This window comes from Lathamus discolor, chromosome 1 (genome assembly GCF_037157495.1).
Source record: "Lathamus discolor isolate bLatDis1 chromosome 1, bLatDis1.hap1, whole genome shotgun sequence".
In the NCBI taxonomy this organism is placed as follows: domain Eukaryota; kingdom Metazoa; phylum Chordata; class Aves; order Psittaciformes; family Psittacidae; genus Lathamus; species Lathamus discolor.
In genome coordinates, this window is record NC_088884.1 from 51,468,877 (window position 1) to 51,489,413 (window position 20,537).

General features: G+C 45.4%; 1 protein-coding gene across 1 annotated transcript in view; it reads left to right on the plus strand.

Annotated features, from left to right (window-relative positions):
* Positions 1 to 19,522, plus strand: part of ELK3 (ETS transcription factor ELK3) — a 40,378-nt gene extending 20,856 nt beyond the window's left edge. Inside the window, exons 3-5 of the mRNA XM_065670790.1 lie at positions 7,222 to 8,016; positions 12,810 to 12,932; positions 16,583 to 19,522. Of these exons, the coding sequence (XP_065526862.1) occupies positions 7,222 to 8,016; positions 12,810 to 12,932; positions 16,583 to 16,681 (1,017 nt within the window). The 3' untranslated portion in view covers positions 16,682 to 19,522. The remainder of the gene's footprint in view (positions 1 to 7,221; positions 8,017 to 12,809; positions 12,933 to 16,582) is intronic.
* The last annotated feature ends 1,015 nt before the right edge of the window (positions 19,523 to 20,537 follow it).

A 20,537-nucleotide genomic window follows, 5' to 3' on the forward strand; every position in this document is an offset into this window, starting at 1 on the left:
TTTTCTTAACCCTTACACTGTTTTCAGTTGCCCCCCCACCCTCAGTCATCTGTGTTGTCTCTGCTCATGCAGCATCTGCCAGAGGAGTGCCTCCACAGTTTCTGTGTCACCAAGGTGACAGAGTCAGCAGGGCTCTGGCTGAAGTGATTGCTTGGTGTTCCTTCACCTGCTTTCTTGGACTGCATGCTCTTTTCTGTCTGCAGATTCCATCTAGGTCTGGCACAATGATTTGGGCTGTTTTTCCAGGAGTTCTGCAGCCCAATGGAGGTCATAGCTCCTATGGAGAGAAGGATAAGCTCCTTCTTCCCTCTGTATTGTGATCAGGGTTTGAACCCCAAACCAAAACCATAGCTATTGCTATTTAAATTGAAGGAATAATTCCTTTAGCAGAAAACAGTGGGAGCTTCTTGCTCTCTGTCTGGGTGTGGAGTGTTGGGTCCTGTTGGCTTCCAAGCAGTGGAGAAAGGCTGATTGTTAGCAGAGTGCAGAGGGACAGGGAATTTCCAGCAGGTTTTGAAGTGTGAGAGATAGTGACATAAGATAGCAGATGATGAATCCTAGTAGTCTGGCAGGGAGTGCTCAGCAGTGTGTGCAGTCCTAAATGCTTCCAATGCCTTCAGTTCAGTCTATGCTGCATGGCACAGAAAGGGAAGAAGGTGATGAAGGAAGGAAAGCCTCCTGGGCATTCTTTCTCTTCTGCAGAACGTAAGGGGAAGGCCTGGTGAGGTGACTTTTGTTCTCCTCTCCCCTGGACCATTCACCATTTTGTGGGGTAAACCAAGAGCAGTCTAGACCTCGAGGTAGCCTTAAAGAACCTTCTGAGATCCTTGTCCCTTCCCTTGCTATTGGCAGTGATGGATGTGTTGGCAGCTGGATGTGCTGGGGCAAATGGGATGCACGCTGAGCAAATGGATAAACATTGTGCTGCAGGCTGGGGAGTGGCAGTGGGGAAGGCAAGAGGCAGAACTCTGGAGAAGACTCCATTTGGGTCATGGAATTATCAACAGGGACTTCTTTAGCTATAACCCAAATGGTGAGGCAGCATGTGAGTTTGAGGCAAGCGGCAGTGATCTTTTGGAAATCATGGTGGCACACGGGATGGGCCTTCCTTTCTTGGGCTGCCCTCTGATGCTGCTGCATAAAGCTGACACTAACAGAGCTACTGCTTCATGGTTTGTCTTTGAAATTATTCACCATGGAGAAGCAGAAACTGATCACTGGATAAATGCAGGTTTATGAGCTCTGCCTTTTGCTTGGGGGGAACACTGGCTCGTTAAAATTCATCATCTGGTTCAGCTGAACTTAAAAGTAAATTAATTCCAGTACTGGGGAAAAATAACACAATTAGGCCAAGTTCTTAGCCAGGCTTTGAAAGCAAGCATGACGTGTTGTTGAGGCTGATGGCTAGATTTATGTTAAATTAACACATAAAGCACCCCAGGAAATGTAGTGTGGCATGTCTTGATTGTAATTTGCTACCATGATTCTGGTTGCTGAAGGTTTGTAGATAATCTGAAGACTTTCCATTTCCTGTTTCATTTGTTACGAGAATTTGCCTCCCCCCTTCTTATTTAATGCATTTCTCCTGTTGCCTCAACAGAGCAGCAGAACAGGTAACAGTGCTGAGGAAGGGCATCCTCCACTCTCTACCTACAGCTTGAGTAGCATGTCTATGTCACACGCTTCTGCTGTTCAGAAATCTCTTGTAATGCTTTCAGGAAACACTTCACATCTATTCCCACACAGTGCACTTTAGCTTCACATGTAGAACTAAAATATAAGTAGGATTAGTAGGTTTCTTTTTGTTGGAGTTGCTTAGTTGCTTTGTTTTGTGGTAGCTGTAATGACAGTTATCTTCTAGAAGCTTCTGGAGGTTTCAGGACTATTAAAGCTCCTCCTGAATATTTCATGACACCACAAGAGGGAAGCTCGTGAGTTTTCCACATTAGGTTTTTAGAGGGAAGGAGGGTGAATCCAGGAAATTCCATGCCAATACAGACATTAATAGGATGGAACAGTTGTGGAATCAAGCCCTTAGAAGTTAGGAAATGCGAGATTCGCAGTTCCCTGGGTAACCTTAGTGTTTGCGTGAGTTATGCTGCATCTTTAAGTACACAGACACATACTGTTGCGATGAGCAGCTATTCAATATTTTTGCATCCTCTCTAGCAGTATGTGGCCCCAGGCCTTGCTCAGTGAGTGCTATTCAGTCTGTCTTCTAAAGACAGAATAAATCATTTTAGTTTCGGTTAATGGCTGCCCGCTTGTTGAGGTAGGTTGGCAGTATGATGTGTAGAATATAAATAATACCAGCTTCTTTGTGCTTGTTGCAGTGCTCAGGGGACAGAGCTTTGCAAGTGCTCTTAGAATTCAGAGGAGCCCATGGCATTCCCTCCTTTAAGAAGTCAGACACAGTAGCCTGGTCACTCGTTCCTATTTTTAATGCCCAAGTGTGGGTGGCAGCGTGGAAGAATTGTTTTGGGAAGAGGGGCCTTGCTTGGTCTGCTTAGAGAACTTCAGGATATAAACTAATAATGAAAACTATTATTTTACTTTTGGGAAGGTCTTCTCTTGAGTTATGTTGGGGAAAAAACATTACAATGAAACAACAGGGGTATGATGGTGCTAGAGTAGCAGCTCTACATTTTGTAGTGGTACAGGTAGGAGATGTTACAAGGATATACTTGAAGGAACATTAGACTATAGCTTTATTGAGAGTCGGAAGGAGCTTTGTTCAAAAATGATGTGTGTAAATCAAGAAAGTGCTTGTGTGAAATGGCCTAAAAGTGGTTATTGAGTGCTGTCCTTATGGAAAGATGGGAGTAAAGTATTTGATACTCAGTAAGAGGTGATGGGTAGAGGAGAAAACCCAAGAGCCTCTCTGAAAGGAGTGACAAATAGTTCATGTCTGGTGTGAGAGGAAAGGGACTTACAGTGAACTGCAGCAGAGAAAGGAGGGAACCTAGCCAAAGGTGCCAGCCAGAGGAATGGCCTTTGTCTTCCAGATGGAGGTGGGTAAGGAGCGACAGAAATCCAGCTAAATGAGAGGCTTGTGCTTCCAAAGCTCAGTATAGCTGCACTGATCTGGTAGCACCTGTGTCTCCATTAAACGTTTCACAGAAATCTAGCTTCTACACACACAGTGTAATAAGCAGGGTGCATAAACAGAATGCGCCTGCCTGCACATGCTGATGTGGACACACGGCCCGTCTTTTTTAGTGCAAATCGTGCAGCCACAGGTACCAGCATATGTACTTCAGACACTGGGCTGTGTCTGGGTAGGGTTCCCAGTGCTTGGAGGCAGCCTGGCTCCCTCCTCATAGAGTCCTTTGAGGAATCCATAGGCTAAACATCCCTGCATGTGTTGCATCCCTCAGTACTCTTGGAGCTAGGAAACGTGCAACATATCCAAATGGGAGTTAAGTGCAGCAGCTACAGCTCTGGTCTTTCTCCTTCTTTCCCAAGCAGGGATGTTTAATACCTGCAGACAAGTTCATCCTGCTCTGATAAGTTTGAGATCTCAGGTCAGTTCCTGGGAGGAGGAAAAAAGTCCCAGTCTGGTCTTCCAGCCCCTGAGGCCCCACACTAGTCTGAAGTTAACTAGGAACTGGGTCCCATTTCCCAGATCAGTCTCCCAAGTGGCTCCTGCAGCCAGCAAACTTGCTAGCTAACAGGTTTGAGCCACGCCACTAAAATCTCTGTGCCACACTGATCATATAGTTACACCTTAGCTCTAGATGGCTCAAACAGGGAGTAAGAGTCAGAGCTGATGAAAATAAAATGCAAACACGTGATAGAAGGAATGAAGTCTGAGTTGTACCAATGTACAGGGAAACCTTGGGAGCAAAGAAGAAAGTGGAAAGAAACTCAGAGGTCATATGTTGTTGAGACGGGCAAACAGCTCCTGTGTATTTTGGAAAGGCTTCCTAAAGTAGTAGTGCGTATGCGTAGTTGACACAAAAAACCTCCAACCACATTATAGCCTGGTTTAAGCTGCAGGGGGAACCAGGCCACTGAGCCTTTGGCATCTAGCTCAGTCAGCTGGTCTGTGGAGAAGGACAGGGAGAGAGCCCCATGCCTCTGATTCACAGCACTTGGGTAAGGCTGGGTTTGGAGGTGTGCATGAACTGAGGGTCTGAAGTGATGTGGTGTGAGTAAGTCTGAGCTCCCTAACGTGGCTGCTGTGCTAGAGCAGACATCAGGCAGTGCTGTACTATTTGTATCAGCAGCTTTCAAACACTTTGCAGTGGCAGGTACTTATGTTTGCTGTCATCAGTTTTACAGACTGGGGACAGAGGAGGGAAGTGTAAAGTGTTCAAGTGAGGACCAGTCAAGAAGCCAAGGGAAGGGAGGCATTCCCAGCTCCTGCCCTCTTTCTGGATGTCAGAGTGCTGTCTCTTGATAAGATTTATCATTTTTTAAGCTGTTGGACTGGAGCCCTGCTCCTGCTGCCCAGTTCTCCTCCCCAGCAGCTGCACTGCCCCAGCAGTCACCATCCCTGCCAGCACAGCCACCAGCACGCAGTGCAAGCCTGCTCATGAGGGATCTACGTAGGAAACTCAAATAACAAACAGGCTAGATGTGCACATATACTTGCTGTATGTCCTGCTACCGAGCACGCAGTTTACCCTCCCTGCACACACAGTCTTTATACAAGGAAAACATCTTTGCCCTTTCAGACTGAGGGTGGTAAATCCTTGTTTGTCATGACGCCTGTCACTGTCTTCTGTGGTTTGAGCCATCGTCCACAGCTCAGGATGGTTCTGACAGATCACTGAGGTGATGGTAAAAATCAGCTGCTCTTTACCTTCAATTATTTGTCAAAAGATGTAGGAAAGTCGGTGGCATTTTGGAGGCACTTAATTTGCATCCTTATTTTTCTTACATGCAGATGGAGATTCCCTCAGGCTCCACATTTAAGAGAAGCCTGCAAAGTGCTTCTGGGATCTGCACTAGAATCCTTCTAATCTCCAGGCATCATTAAGTGGGCCTTTGCTGCAGGCTTATGGGGTCAGAGGAGCTGCACTGAGACCTTCTAAAAATACCCCTATATTTAATAATAACAGAGGAAGTATAAACTCACCAGGCCGTTCAGTTGCTTCTTATAGCAATGTTTCTGTGTTTCAAGCCTGCACTGGTATAGAAGTGCCACCCTCAAATACATTTAATCTTTTGCTGCTTGATCACATTTTCCAAGTAAGATCTCTATTGGCAGTGCTTGATGTAACAATAACTCAAAGCTGCCAGGAGCAGAAGGGAGGTATTATCTTAATGAGAATTTAAAGAAAAAGAGAGAGATATTTAAAAAAGAAAACCAGACCCTGTTGGGATGTTTGTTTGGGTATGTGAATAGTTTGGAGGTTTTGCCTTTTTCAAGAAGAATGTAATGTTGGGTGCAGAGGAAGCGTGTCCATTCAATGTTTCACCTACTTAGCATGAAAAAAGTATATCTAGGCCAAAAATATCTAACCCCTGGGAATTACAGCTCGTGCAGGCAGATCCTGCGGGCTAACTGAACTTCTGGAGGGCAAAAATAGGCACTGCAGGATCCATCAGGTGGGTAGACATGTGCAGTTTGGCATGGAAGAGAGCAGTTTTGTGCCTTTAGTCTGAACTTGCTGTATTTGATTCTCCTCCTTGCTACAGATCCTGTTATCAACTTGGGAAACAACTTTCTGCATTTGTGCCGTAGCTCCTGACCTGTGAAACAAAGCTACATCCCAGGGCTCTTTGTAGCATTAGTTTCGTATTCAGGAAGGTGCCTGGATGAAATGCCAGGACATTCAGATAGATGAATTACAGAGTGCAGCAGCTTGGCTGAAAGACAGAAAAGGTTCCATTACTCGAGTGCAGACTCTTGTTTCCCAAACTGAGCCTTGCTTTTGTGACAGAAAGGTGTAGTGCGGGCACTGCAAGCACTGGGTACTACCCATATATAAATAGGGGTGATTTTGTATTAATTTTTATTTTCAATCAATTTAACAAATCTTTCCTCTTCTGGTCTCAGGATCTGTGGTAGAATGAAAAACAAATTAGACTTTTAGGAATCCTGTAAATATTTACATTCCCATATGTACAGCAAAGCAGATGTCTGTTTGCAGAGTATGGAGGTGCAGCAGATGTGCTGCACTAAAGCGAAGCTTCTTGGAAAAGGATTTTTCAGAGGTGGCTTAAAGATACGTTCTCCATCAGGGCCTTCAAGAAGAAAGAAATCACTATGGAAATCTCAGGAAATACTGCTTCTTATCTGTCACAGCACTTGGCTTAGGGTGGGAAATGTTCCAGGCCCATTCTTAGGCTAGGCCAGCACCTGATGCCATAAGGTGTCTCTCTGGAGGAGCTCAGATCATGTCCTTGGGGATACCATGCATTGTGTTAGAGCTGGCAGCGTACCCAGGTTTGGAGGAAGAGAGCTAGGACTGGTAACAGGGCGCTCATGAGAGATTCCAATTTCAAAGGGAATCAGTTCTTCCCATGAAGGGACAGTTTTATTGTGATAAATATGAAGAAAAATTAACTAGTTCTACAAACCCTTGAGAGGTTTGAGGTTTTTTTTAATAATTAATTTCAATGGCCACTTTAGACTGATGAAAACCACCTGCCTGCACCAGTGAGCATCCTCACCCTCATTCAAACCTGGAGACAGCACAGGGCATACAGTACTTTTCCGGCCCATGCAAGTGATTGCATTTGTCAGAAACATAGTTCTTGACTCTTGAAAGAAGGAGGTTGCCGTCAGCCTAGGTCAGTCCTTCTGCATGAGGTCAGGAAGAGAGGCAAAATGACTGGAGCATGGAGGCTGAAGTGGTTTTGTCCCTTTGAGATGTTTCACACTCAGGGTAGTTGGTGTCATTTCTGGGAGGCACAAAGGAGGGAGTTTGCCTTCATTGTGAAACTCAAATGGTGGTATGGCTCGAGCCTGTAAGGTGGCAGGAGTGTTTCTATTGGAAAGAAAACATTCCCAAGCTACCTCAGCAGAAGCTGGAGAAAACAGCCCACCAGTATGTCTTTATCTCCCAGTAATGGTGATTTTCTTAGGCATCATGAGAAGCAGAGGTATGGGAATGAGCCATGACATGACAGTGTTAGAAGCCCCATGGAATGACCTACTCAGCTTGAGAAGGGAGCAGTGCCCCCCTACTCTTGTGTACTCCCTTATGTTTGCTGTACTTGGTGCCTCTAAAATGCTGATCTTTCTAGCATCTGCTTTTGTGTTTGCAGAACATCATCAAGAAAGTGATTGGACAAAAATTTGTGTACAAGTTTGTCTCCTTTCCTGAGATTTTAAAAATGGATCCACATGCTGTGGAAATCAGCAGAGAGAGCCTTTTGCTGCAGGACAGCGACTGTAAGATGCCTTCCGAGAGCAGGGATCAGCACAAGCACAGCTTGTCAGCATTGAAAAGCACAAGCCGTAATGAATATATCCACTCTGGCCTGTACTCCTCTTTCACTATCAACTCTCTGCAGAACCAGCCAGACCCGTACAAGCCAATCAAAACAGAAAAACTGGAGGAGAAGTCAGAAGGAAACACGCCAGTGGAAGAGGTTCGGACTGTCATCAGATTTGTGACAAACAAAACAGACAAACAAGTTATGAGGCCCATGGTGTCGTTGCCTTCCACTTCCGAAACAGCAGCTGCCTCTGCTTTTCTCAGCTCATCAGTATCAGCTAAAATATCTTCTTTAATGCTACCCAACAGTGCCAGCATTTCATCTCCATCGTCATCTTCCTCCCGGTCACCGTCTCTGTCTCCCACCTCACCTCTCCCTGCAGATCACAGGAGCCTCTTCCTTGATTCCAGTTGCCACGACTCAGATTCCCTTGAGCCTTTGAACCTCTCCTCAGGCTCCAAGGCAAAATCTCCATCTCTTCCCCCAAAGGCTAAAAAACCCAAAGGCTTGGAAATCTCTGCCCCACCTATGGTCCTTTCCAGCACTGACATCGGTTCCATCGCCCTCAACAGCCCTGCGCTTCCTTCAGGATCCCTGACTCCAGCTTTCTTCACTGCACAGGTGAGACCTGCCTGTCTCCTGTACTCTTGCTGTAGCCAGGTATTCCCTCCATGTGGCCAGGAGTGTTACCTCTTTGCGCCTATCCACCTGATGGGACAAAACCCAACATACGGGGAAGAGGGAGACAGCAGAGGTCTGAAAAAAGAGTGGAAAGTAGGTTCTTCCTGGGGTTCCTGGGTGAGTGTGGGAAAAGCTGTCACAGTTCACAGCCTGCCTGGGAGGATAACAAGATAGGCAGCCATTAGTGACCATGAGTGAATCGCTTGTCAGTTCAAACCAGGTCTACAAAACAAGCAGGAAAAATCCAGCAAGAAAAACACGAGGGTTTTGTAGGTCATGACTTGAGCCTGTGCGCTGTGGGATGCTTGGTTGGGTTTCAGACAGTGTGACCTTTTCATTAGCTTTTGAATACAGAGTAAATTAAGTACTTTCTAAGGCAGGCTCGTAAGGCAGTTCCAATTCCCAAAGTTTTATGCATCCACAGAGGCCTTGCCAGAGCTTCCTTTCAGCACAGGCCTGCTGAATAACCAGGAGGTTATTTTGTCCTCTAATCACATTTGTGCAATCACAATGGCGAGTTCCCATTTTCAAGCAAGTCTAGGAAAAAAAATGGAGGAGGTCAGAGGAGGAGAGGAAAATCACATAGGTAATGGCCTGGTGTGTCCATCGGTGAGCTGCTACCGCTGCAAAATGAAACCAAAAAACCCAGGAGTGAAATTATCCCGAGGAGGAACACTCCCAATGTCTCTCCCGTCCTCCCCAGTAAAAATGCAAATACTGGCATTGAATGCAACAAGCGGAAAGTAAATAAATAAACACAAAGGGGGGGTGGGGGGTGGTGTGTTACAAGCCATCATTTACTTGCAGTTCAGACATACCTGTAAGCCACCAAGATACCAAGGTTGTGTTGCAAAGGCGGAGGATTCTGTGGGCCATTATCTGTCATTTTTGACACTCTGAGGCCTTGAAGTGAAGTTATGCTTGGCAGGAAGAATGGAAGTGTGGCAAACCAAAATTGGGGTGTATTGACAGACTCTTATAACCTCTAACTGTGGTATAACCATAGTATTTTGCTCGTAGGGAGCAAATCTGACAAATAAATCACGTCAGATGCCAACCAGACACAGTGACTGACAACGTGAGTTATTACAAACTCGCTTTAATTTATTGCTGCCCCCAAACTCAGTATGGACAGAGATTCGCTTCCTCATTTTGTAAGGATTTCTTTGAATGTTTAGTTTTCTCATTCATCTATAAACTGGTGTACTTACTACCCCTGAAAGATGTAGAAGGGAATTAGGTAGATAATTGTGGCTGTAACACCACAATGCAAAATAACTAAAGCCATAATTCAGGCTGGAAATCTGCAGTCTATCCCATTATCTGTCATATCTTAGACGATCTCTGATTTATCATGTCCCAGCAGTAGACACCTACAAGGGCAGGGGCAGGTGCAGAACAGGATGTCGAACACCAGCTCCTGCTCCAGGAGTGAGGTAGGCTTGGGGAAGGTCCTGCTGCCTCAGGGGATGTTTCAGGTGGCTTTTCATTGTACCTGCTGGTCACGAGGAATACCCTTGTGAAAGGGCATGTGATATACACAGCCAATTTCAGAACAGCAAAATGGGTTTGAAGATGTCAGTGCATACAGTACCATACTTCAGTAGAGAAATGTCAGCTATTTGATTAGCTTCAAAGAGAGATATTTGGACTTTGTTCAGTACTTGCTTCTTTTACAGATTACTTTTGCTTGTTACTTTGTTGGCTCTCCCTTGGCCCATGTGGATATGTAATTTTGACTTACTATTTTTCTTCAGGCCGCTACGTGAGCGTTTGTAACTTTTACAACATGCTGTTTCCTTATGGACAAAGTAGTGTGCCTGCAGCCAGCACGTGCGTGGTCTGTGTTGTATCCACATACACCATCCAGGCTCCAGCACGTGCCTAATGACCTGGGAAGTAACGTACGCGTGACAGCACTTGTCTGTTATCTGACAGCTAGAAGAAAGATTGTACTTAGATGCATTCTTTGTCAGAGGAGTCAGGAGCCATGAGCATTGTTACTTAACGTAATCCTCTCTGTGCGATGAATTATTTCTGTTTAAACTGTTCCTTAGATTATAATGATGTTTTTTAAGTAGGAACTTCCCACTGGGTTCCACACGGAGTACCAGACATACAGCTGCATGAGGGCACAAAACGAAGCGACACTTCAATTTCCATGTGTAATTTCAGGATAGCCTGTGCTCTGGTGGTGTTTACACTTACTTTTCCTGTGGTGGTTTTGATGCTTGACTGCTGGCAATACTGAGAACAAGCCTGGGAGGCTCTGTGCTCTTTTTGCTTTAAATATTAAACAGATTTGGAGGCTTGCTTTGGCCAGCTCTTGGCTCTGGCAGAACCTGCAGACATTAGCGCTCTGATCGTCAGAGGACATGAACTCTTGCTTAGCACTGTTGTTAGGCATGTTAATGTGCTTCCAGAGGTGAATGGAGGACAGCTCAGTTTCAAACCTCCTGTCTCTCTGAAGACCTGCTCTGGCTGTATCTAGGTAGGAATAGACACCTCCAGGTTTTACTCATTACTTTCAGAAGACCCTCTCTAGAACTGCATCTTCAGTTGTGGATATCTGCAACTTCTCAGAGACAAAGAACCGAGGCATAGCTTGCCAGAGTTCTTAGTACAGTTGGCACAATACTGTGTCCTTAGTCAACCATTGTTGGGTTGTGCTGCTTACCTCTTCTGTTTTAGGTTCTTCTGTAAGTAGATCTCTTAAGTATTTATCCTGACCTAATTCAGTGCATTCTTTGTCAGCCTTGTAAATCCCCATCAACAGCTGCCTACCTGTGGAGCATCGGCTCGTCATGTGGCACAGGAAGGGTGCTCTCAGTGGTACTGCTGTTTTGTTGCTCCATGAAAACCCAGTGGTCCTGGAAGAGGGTGTTTGTGAAGGAGCTGATCACAAGGGCTTGCTTGTCAAGTCTTTTGCTCAGATACCTTGAGCAGACCTGTCACTTAATGAGACCAACAGGGAAGTTTTCTCCTTGCCAGGCCTCACACTCTTCGCCCATTTTGATGTCATCCAAGCATAGAATCGCAGAAAAGTTAGGATTGGAAAGGACCTTAAGATCATCTAGTTCAAGTTTCAAACCCTGACCTTATTGGTACTCCTGTGACCACCATACCTGCTGTTTTAGTGCATGACACCTTCTGCTTTCCCAGCAATACCACATGTTTATTAATCCTTGGGACATAACTGTGGTTTCTTCCATGGTTTGGTGGTTCTGATCCACCTTCCTTAGCACAAGGGAGATGGCAGTGTCCTTTCCCTTCGCATTTCTCCATGAACCCCACTTCTTTTGAGATTCCTTAAGAGAAACCATTCCCTTCAAGAGCAGCCAAGCTCTTTGTATTAAACACTCTTTCAGGCACCTTATGACAGCATCACCAGAGGACCTCAATTTGCCACTCCTTGTCTTTCCCATCTCTTCTTCTGGTGTTAAATTAATTGCTTGACTCTCCAGTGAACTCCAGTGCAAGCACGTCAGAGCAGGTCTGTACTCCCGTGCATTTGCATAGAGCCTCCAACACCACAGCCAGTCCTCAGGCACTGCTTTCCAAGGGATATGTCTGTCATACCTGAAAATCTGCATGACCCATGGCACCTGCCTTCCTGAGCCTGCTGAGCGCAGAGTCCTGGCAACGGGATGTGACAGCCCATGGTGTAAGCAGTTAACTGAGACCAGTTGCTGTATGTGGGAGTTTGTATGGCCTGGTGGGGAGCTAGCAGGTACCAGGAAGCACAACATGCTGGCTACTAGGGGAGCATACTCCTTATCCTCCATCTTCTAGCTTCTCATTACGTATGTTAAGCTCTGGACAAACTGATGCCCCAGTTCAGCACAGCACTGAGGGACTTGTCCTACACAGCGGAACACGTACTTACTTGCTAAGCATGCACTCAAATTCCGTTAAGTGCTGTGCTAAATAGGACTGATTTGATAATTGGCATCCAGCTCACTGGTGAGATTAACTCATTATGCCAAATTCTTTGTTCAAAACTGTCACATCACTTTCTTGTTCTTTTTTGGAAAGATAAAAGTTACTCTGGATACAGAATAATTGATATGATTCTTCCTTCGAGCGGAGATTTGCATGTGCTTTAACTCTACTCCCCCAGTAGTGCTTTAGGAGTGCTGGGAGCATTCCCAGTGACCCTTGTGCACCATGGCACTGGAAGGAGCCACCTCCACATCGGGAAAAGCTTTGGATTCTTAGTTCTTGCCATTTTGGTTCTTTTCAAGCAATGAGCTGTGCCCTCCGCTTGCACCCAAACCAGTTCCTTCGAACTTTGTCATTTTGAGCAGGCGCCATCAGAGGAGGTAACTTCAAAGGCTGGCAGCAGCTTTCTTGGCTCCATGTGCAAATGCATTAATGCTTCAAAAGCTGCAGCCAGTCCAAGCAACTGCTGCCTTTCAAAGGTAAAACGTGGTTCTGAAGGAGGTCAGGCTGTGTTCACAGACATGGGGTGTTTTATATGGTCACATGAGTGCGGTTCACATAAACAATAACTGTGCTTCTCCTTCAGCAAGTCACAATAGAAACTGAGTCAACATGAAGGAAGATGACGTGCAGGTATCCAGTACTGACCTCTGTGGGGACAGGATGCAGGGCTGGATGGCCATGCTTTATGTCTGAACTCATAGGCAAAAGAGCCAGTTGGTGAAGTGTAAGACTTCTGGGGTTGTAGCTCCTGAGGTTTGCATCATATAGGGTGTTCTTTTGTCTTGCAGACCCCAAATGGATTATTGCTGACCCCAAGCCCGCTGCTGTCTAGCATTCATTTCTGGAGCAGCCTCAGCCCTGTTGCTCCTCTGAGTCCTGCCAGGCTGCAGGGACCAAACACTCTGTTCCAGGTAGGTCTTGCCAATGCACAGGTTTCATTTCTGAAAGTGCACGTGTGGAAAAGACACCAGGGAAACATCTCACATCGGTCTGGAGCTTTGAAAACAGTTAAAGAAAATACGGGAATTAATAGGCACTTTGAAAGAGAGGCCTTCTTACTTGTACCCCCTTTGAATGCCTTGTGCCACAGTCAGAACCTACAGGGCAGTCTCTACCACAGGCACACACATACTGTATGAAGGAGACAGAAATCAGTGCTAGATGCTAGTAAGAGCTCTCAGAGCTTCAGGAAGAGAGTGCAGACCAACCAGCGATCAGCCAGGAGAGTGGTGGACCGTGGAATCAGAGAAAAGCAAGACCAGTTTGGGGTCTCACACACAGCAAGGTGGGTGTAGATCAACCCTTCTGCCTGAATGAGCTACCTCTCACTCAGAAAGACGGGATTTACAGGCAGACTGCGTTTACAGTAATGGCACTGACCTGAAGCCTCCATTTTCAGTTCTTCTGCAAATTGTCCATGAGTGCTCAACCAAGTCACTTCATACCTCTGAGCGTAACCTCTCCATATGTAACGGGAAAGGCAGCACTGCCCCCTTTTGCTCATGGGTATTGAGAGAGTAAAAATGTCAACAGTTACGTAGAGATGTAGTAAATACAAAAGTTATGAAGTAAACTGTGATGGCCACAGCACGCAGCTGCATTTGCTTTAGGCTTAGGAAGAGAATGGCAGGGATGGTATTAGCAGCTCCAGCTGCTGCATAACAGTTGATTCAGTAATTCACAGGAGGAATGAGGCTGATGGGCTGATGGCCATGCAAACAGCTGAAGAATGCAGGTTCACCTCTGGAATGAACTATCTGACCACTGTGGAGGACCAGCACTAACGAAGGAGGGGGCTAAGCAGGGACCTTGGGTTGGTCTCTGAACCTTCAGGGAGTCTTGACCACCCAGCTCTGGGGCTGGTGCTGGGCAGTCAGACTCAAGGTGCGGTTCCCACTGGGGTAGTAAGTCTTTCCACCTCCAATGGGACAGCTGAGCACGGAGCCATGGGGCTCCTTGTTTGTGTTTCAGATGAACTTATTTATCCCTGTGGGACCTTACTTTTACACACATGGTTATAAGCAGCCAGACATTTCATCCAGGAGGGAAGTGCCTGCACCATGGCCTGGATTCTGTGATTCTGTGAATGAGCTTGTATGGACATACATTGGCCACCCCTGTGGGAACTGAAGAGTGGCCTTGGCTTTCTGCCTCCAGAGACACCCAAAGGGCCTTACCAGTGATGCTTGATTCAGGCAAAGGCCACAGTCACAGGCGTGCAAGCACAAAGCTTTGTTTTAACAGCAGGTAGGAAATGACAAACACAGCTGAGGCTTAGCCAAGCCCACAAGAGCTACTGCATTGACCTACGTAGGCATCAGGGCAGAGCTCTCCAGGTGCTGCCTGCACAAGCCAGCCCGTGCTTCATGCACCTGGTCAGGGAATGGAGGAAAGAGCTGGAGCTGTCTCAAGTCGCTTTCACCTGGTCATTCGCCCCAGGAGCTGAAGGAACATTTGGTGGTTGTTGAAGGAGTCAGAATCCTGCCAGGAGCTAGAGGCTGGGGCAGCTCTGCAGTGCCTGCCTGCCCCTGCACCCTTGCCTGCTGGCATGCGTGGAGCACAGGTTGGATTCCTGCATTTCTTTTTCTTTCAGGTGCATGCTGCTTTTCACAGTAGCACCGTGCTTGGCACTGCCTGCCGTTCTTTAGTGCTGTAGTCTTTGTGTAGTGCAAGGACCAGGATGGGAGCTATCCGTGTCCTGGTCCAGCTAAACCCAGAATACGCCTGTGGGAAAGTACAATTCCTCCTTTAACAAAGGAGGAGGAGCCTGTTCTGTCCAACTGTGTGCATACTCCCTCACAGAGCACATAGAGGCTTATTAACCAGTAAAAACTCTTCTTCAGTATTTACAAGGTGAAAGCAACTCCCATAAACCTATACCTGTGCACCCTTGCAGCCTATTAGCCCATCGCTAAAATCTGCAGTCTCCTTCCACACAATTTACCTTGATACAGTGACCTACCTGGAAGGTCTTCCCTCTGAAGCCACACTGCTGTGTAATTAAGCTTGTTTTGGTGTCTCACCATTAGTTTGAAATTACCATGTAACTGGAGTCACAAGAGACTTGCACAGAACTGGTTAATTCAAGAAAATGCAGTCACCTGTAAGGATTGCCAAATTAGCTTAGATTAAGTGCTAACTAAATGAAGTGTGTTTTCTTCGTTGCTGCTGAATAGATGGTGGCACTGAGTGGGCACAGTCAAGTCCCAGATACTGACAGAGATGTACGAATAAAAGGCATCGTCAGAGCTCCAGGGGCTATAGCAGGAAGAAGAACAAGAGCTGGGCTGGGCTGGAGACCAGGGGAAGGATGATGTTAGCATCATTTGCATCTCGGGCCATAGTGCCAGCATGCCACCTGCCTCGACAGACACCAGCTATCACACAGCCCTCTTTCTGTTAGCTTTAGAAATCACATGAAACACATTGCAATTTACATGTCTGGCTTTAGAAGCCAAGACGAGAACAGCAAGAGCTCGCAATCAAGCTCTGTGTTTTAATTAACCTTGGCAGGAGCAATGGAAACATTTCTCGAGGTTTGGCTTGGTTCAGCTAGAGGTACCAGCCAGTCCTGGCCACACCAGGAGTGTGGTGCCAGCCCCCTACGGGCCCCTGCACTGCTCAGCAGTGGTTTTCAGCTGAAGGTTGGAAGAGGGATATCATTAACCCATATCTTAGTGGAAGAGCGAAGCTGTTACAAGCAGATTACGCACCCATGTAGAGGCTGATTACAGCACAGTTGGCTTTTGAAGGACTGATCTGATCAGGGGTAAAACTACAGCAGACACTTGGAAGTTGAGAGCTCTGTTATTCAGCTCTGCCTCTCTCAAGCCAACAGAAACCCAGCGGCAGCTCATGGAGCTGGGCCTCGAGGCCAGATCAGTATCTACTGCTGGGATAATTCCCATCTCATGCTGCAGCAGGTTTATTCTGCCTGCTTGCTTTGGTGTTTCTCAGGTCAGATGCTAAGAACTAGTCAATACACATCACTGCAGGCAAGTTACAGTCAGGATGCTGTCATGAACTAGGAATATACAGCTTCTATGTTGAACAAGTATTTTTTGCACAGCAGAAGCTTAATAGTAAATGTCAATCTATTCTGCTTCACATACTGAATGATCTGGTGTAGGTAGTGCTTTTTCTGCCCTAAATCTACACCTTGACTAACTTTTGCAGAGCTTTTTCCTGTGTAGCTTTTATTAAGGGCAGATGAAAAGGATGTATTACTATTTTGTAGACTGAAAAACATTTCTGGAAGCAGAATGGGTGGGAAAGATTTCTCTATAGTATTCATTTTCCCAGGGTGATGATAAATGTGTTGTTATGTGAACTTTCATACAAAATACAGCCAGTAACAGAGCGCTGTACATTTACAAGTTATTCAGGTTTTGTCCTCTATTTCACATTCCTAATGGCTGATGCAGGCATTTGGTACACATCTTAGTGTGTAGGAATCAGAAGTCCCGAACCCATCTGGAGTCAGTTGCTAATGCTAAATCCATGTGCTTTGGGCTGAATGCTCTGAGATAAGGAGTCATTTTTACCTTTTGGCCTCTTACAGTTTCCAACTCTGCTGAACGGTCACATACCAGTGCCGCTCCCCAGCCTGGACGGAGCCTCTTCTCCAGTGCTGCTTTCTCCTAACGCCCAGAAATCCTGATGACACCTCATCTCGCCAAGGACTTACTGGTGGATTTAACACTTCATTCCGATGGGCTAGTTTTTATATCATCTCCTGTGTCACGAGAAGGACATTGTGAAAACCCTCTATTACTTTGGTTTGCACTTTTCATTACATGGATAATCTACTTTTATTATGTTAGCATTTTAAACAGTGTTTATATATGAAAGTATATATAAATCTGTTTTGCATTAAATGAATTATGATTTTTTTATATCATAGCTCTCAAGTGTTGAACACTTCTGTTGTTGATGAAGTACTTTTCTTAATGGACTGCAACAATGTATCTAATAAGGATGTGAAGCTTCTTTTTAATCCTTTTTCCTGCATATTATGCATTGTGCTTGTGTAAACTATAACCGGCTGTGCCTTCTTTTGCATAATGTCATGTAAATGATTTATATATTTTCTAGTATCAAGATAAAAAGTTGAAAGAAAAAACTAGTATTGAACAGCCCTATGGTAGTATTTCAGTATTTCTCCACGGATAGGCCATAAGATGCAGTGTATTCATGTACCTTTGTATTAAGTGCTTTCAAATTGTATAAAAAATAGCCTTATAATGTTTCTTTGCTGAAGTGGAAAACGTAACCAACGTTACCGTCACGAGATGCATTGAGGAGTAACAAAGCCACAACTTCCACGTTTACGCCCAAGTTCTTCTGTCGCGTTGCAAGAGGGAGGAACCGGGCTGTGTATTTTCACCAGACATTTCCAGCACTGGAGAATACTTCTGTAGAACAGGAGAATTTCTTTGGCCTACACTTCTTACCGAACTGTCAGCATTACAGCTGGAAAGACAAGAGGTAATCTCTGTCCTCCCAGGGAATGAGGATCATTCCTGATTGATAGAGAATTTCCAGGTGCTTTGTTCAGTCGTGCCAAGTGCCTTCTATTTCCCTGGAAAGATTATTCTAGCTACTAGAGCTCAGAAGGTTGCATTTCCCCTTCCCCCAAAGCTGGAAAAGTTACAGGACTGTAAATGAATGCCTGGTGCTTGTAAAGAGGCATACTGCACATGTGGGATGTTTATGTATAAACATCTGAATTCTGGATTAAAAACCAGCACTGCGTTCCCATATGCTCGCAACTTGAATTCACTGGGTATGTCCTCGACCTTGAGGTTTAGTCATCTAAATGTCAGGTTAGGATTAGGCTAGACTCCCTGGCACCACAGATGCTAATCTTGGCAGGGCTGATGCAAATCTTCAGTTCTCTGAAGTGGCTAAATTGGGTTGAATGCAGCTTTACCGTGTAGGTAGGTTTTCCAGATGAGACCTTCAAAACCCAAACCAGTATCAGATCCTGTTTGCTGCAGGTCACTGGCGCTTCTACTTTGCTTTCTGGCCAAGCGGCTGGCCAGAAGTCTGTTCTTTCTGGAATTTACACAGTGAGTTGGCTGCTGATTTTCTGCTTGGATGCATTTCAGTGCTGATGTGTGTAGTTAATTGTAAAGTGCTTTTGGATCCTTCAACCTGAAAGGTGCTAAATAAACATTTTATTAATGCAGCTCTGATGTTGAAGAGCCATTTTTGGGGCAGAGGTTATCTGACAAAAGACAGCAGGAATTTTCCTCAGGCTACTGGGTTGCTCAACCAAAAATGAGCTTCCCTCTCAGTAATTAACGGGAGAAAATCCTGCCGTATCTGTATAAAGTACCAGTGCTGATAAACAGAGCAATTAGATGCGAGACACAAGAATGAAGTGCCTGGGAAGCCATTTGCTCGATTCAGCGTTTTAAGAGCTCCAGGAGGTACCACCCCGAGGAGTCAAACCCAGAAGACGAACCCATGCAAAACCTATGAGTGGAGAGAAATATTTAATACAAAGTCAAATCAGAGTAGACTGGAAGAGAAGGCAGCGTGTAACTGAAGGGATTGACTAGACCAGTGGAGATAAATCACAGGGCTCACAGATCAAACATTCCTCTTTCAATGGATTCCTCCCAGGTACACGGAATGTTTTCAGTGACTAAGTTGAGAGGCAATTACTCACGCTCCAGAGCCAACTCTCGTCTCATTTTAAAAAGGCATAAATGCCTGCTTCAGTAGAGTCTCACCTTGTACACGCCAATACAGCTAATGGGAGGACAAGGCATACAGATGAACTGTTTCTCTCTCGAGTTTAAAAAGTAAGAACAGACACTCACGAAAATTTGGTCTTTGACTTAATAAGAAGTGTTGAATAATAACACTGCAAAACCCCCAGATGAGCACGAGAAGAGGGAGCGTGTGACAGAGAAGTGATGCTTGAAAGCATCCCCATTCTCATGGTTTTGTTCTACTATGAGTAAGGCAGATGTTTTTCTTTTCAAGACTCAGCAGAGCTCAGCACACCCACACCTCCCCTCCCACCCTCCTGCCCTGTCAGTGACTTTTAAAGATAGCAGAACATACCAATTCTGGAACAAAACCCTATTTCAACAAACTACCGTGAAGGATCCAAAGAACCCAGGAAAACTTCAGGGAAGACACCCAGAAACAGGAAAGTCAATAGTGCTGGCTTCTCATCCTCAAGAGGATAAGAAGTAGCAACAGAATGCATCATCTTCTGCTACTTGTCTTTTCAAGTAAAAAAAATAGGATGTCAAAATGAAATCTGCCTTGCAAATGGTCAGTAATGTGGAACAAACACTCTTCCTACTGGGAAGGATTTATACAGAGAAAGCCCAGCCTCTCAAGTCTAACGCTTACCTAAAACACTAGATTGTTACGCCTTACGCTTCAGAGAAAATATCCTATTGGTAATTTTCTACTGAATTTTATTAACGGGCATCTTTTAATTGTAGAGAAAAATCAAATAAATGTTTTGTAAAATAAATACTGAGAAAGCGTTGGTATTTCTGTGGCCTGGAGAGCTCCAGCCAGCAGTCCTGGGGAACAAAACAGGAGTTACTCTCTCTTCTTGGTAGTATTGCAGTTTGATGATACTTGAGGGATTTTTTGACAGGTTTACACTTTCTGCATGCTTCAGCAATACACAGAATGTTTTCTATACAGGCTGGGTGCACGATCAGGCTATTTCTGCCTTATCTTTACATTGCTTTTTCAGAAAAGCAAGTATCCACCCACAGGGTCACAGCAGCTACTGGGCAGCTTTGCCAAGAGGTCTCGCACACCTTCTGCCCTGGCACAGGTAAGAGGCTCCAGTTCTAAAGAAAACTTTCAAGGTGGGGAAACCAGTGACGGGTGGTAACAAACGTCAGAAAAGGAAAGACCTGACACGTGTCCGTTACATGAACAGTTTGGGTTGTCTGAGTAAAACTTGCCTCCTCAGACAGGCACTTACCGATCTGGAGGTACCTACCAAAGAAATAATGAACCACATGGTAACTGTTTAAAGGGGAGATGGTCCTTTATAACAGACCGTGGCGTTTCATTTTTACAGAGCAAGGCTGCATTAAGAGGCTGTGTGATGTTGTGCCTACAGGAAGCATCTTCAGAAGCCATCACAACCACCAGATGTGTTCAGAAAAGGCACAGCAACTATGAGTATTCTTTTACATAAGGGAATTGCTGCTCCCTTCTGATCTTGAGACTGTCTCTATATCCTGTAGGATAAACAAACATGGGTCATGCAGGTTTAAGCACACCTCTGCGAAGCTGTTAAAAAATGACAACTATTGAAATCCATTTTAGCCCCAAACTCTAACTGCTCTTCCTGATTAACATGTGAGCACTCTGCCTGCACAGGTGTAGTACAAACCTGTTTCTTAAGGGCAAAGAGACTGACAGCATTAGTCAGGAGGAGTGTAAATTTATTTCAATGAATAAAGGAGAACAAACCTCAGGCAAGCACTCTGGAGCAGTGAGCATCACAGCCTGCCTTGGGCACA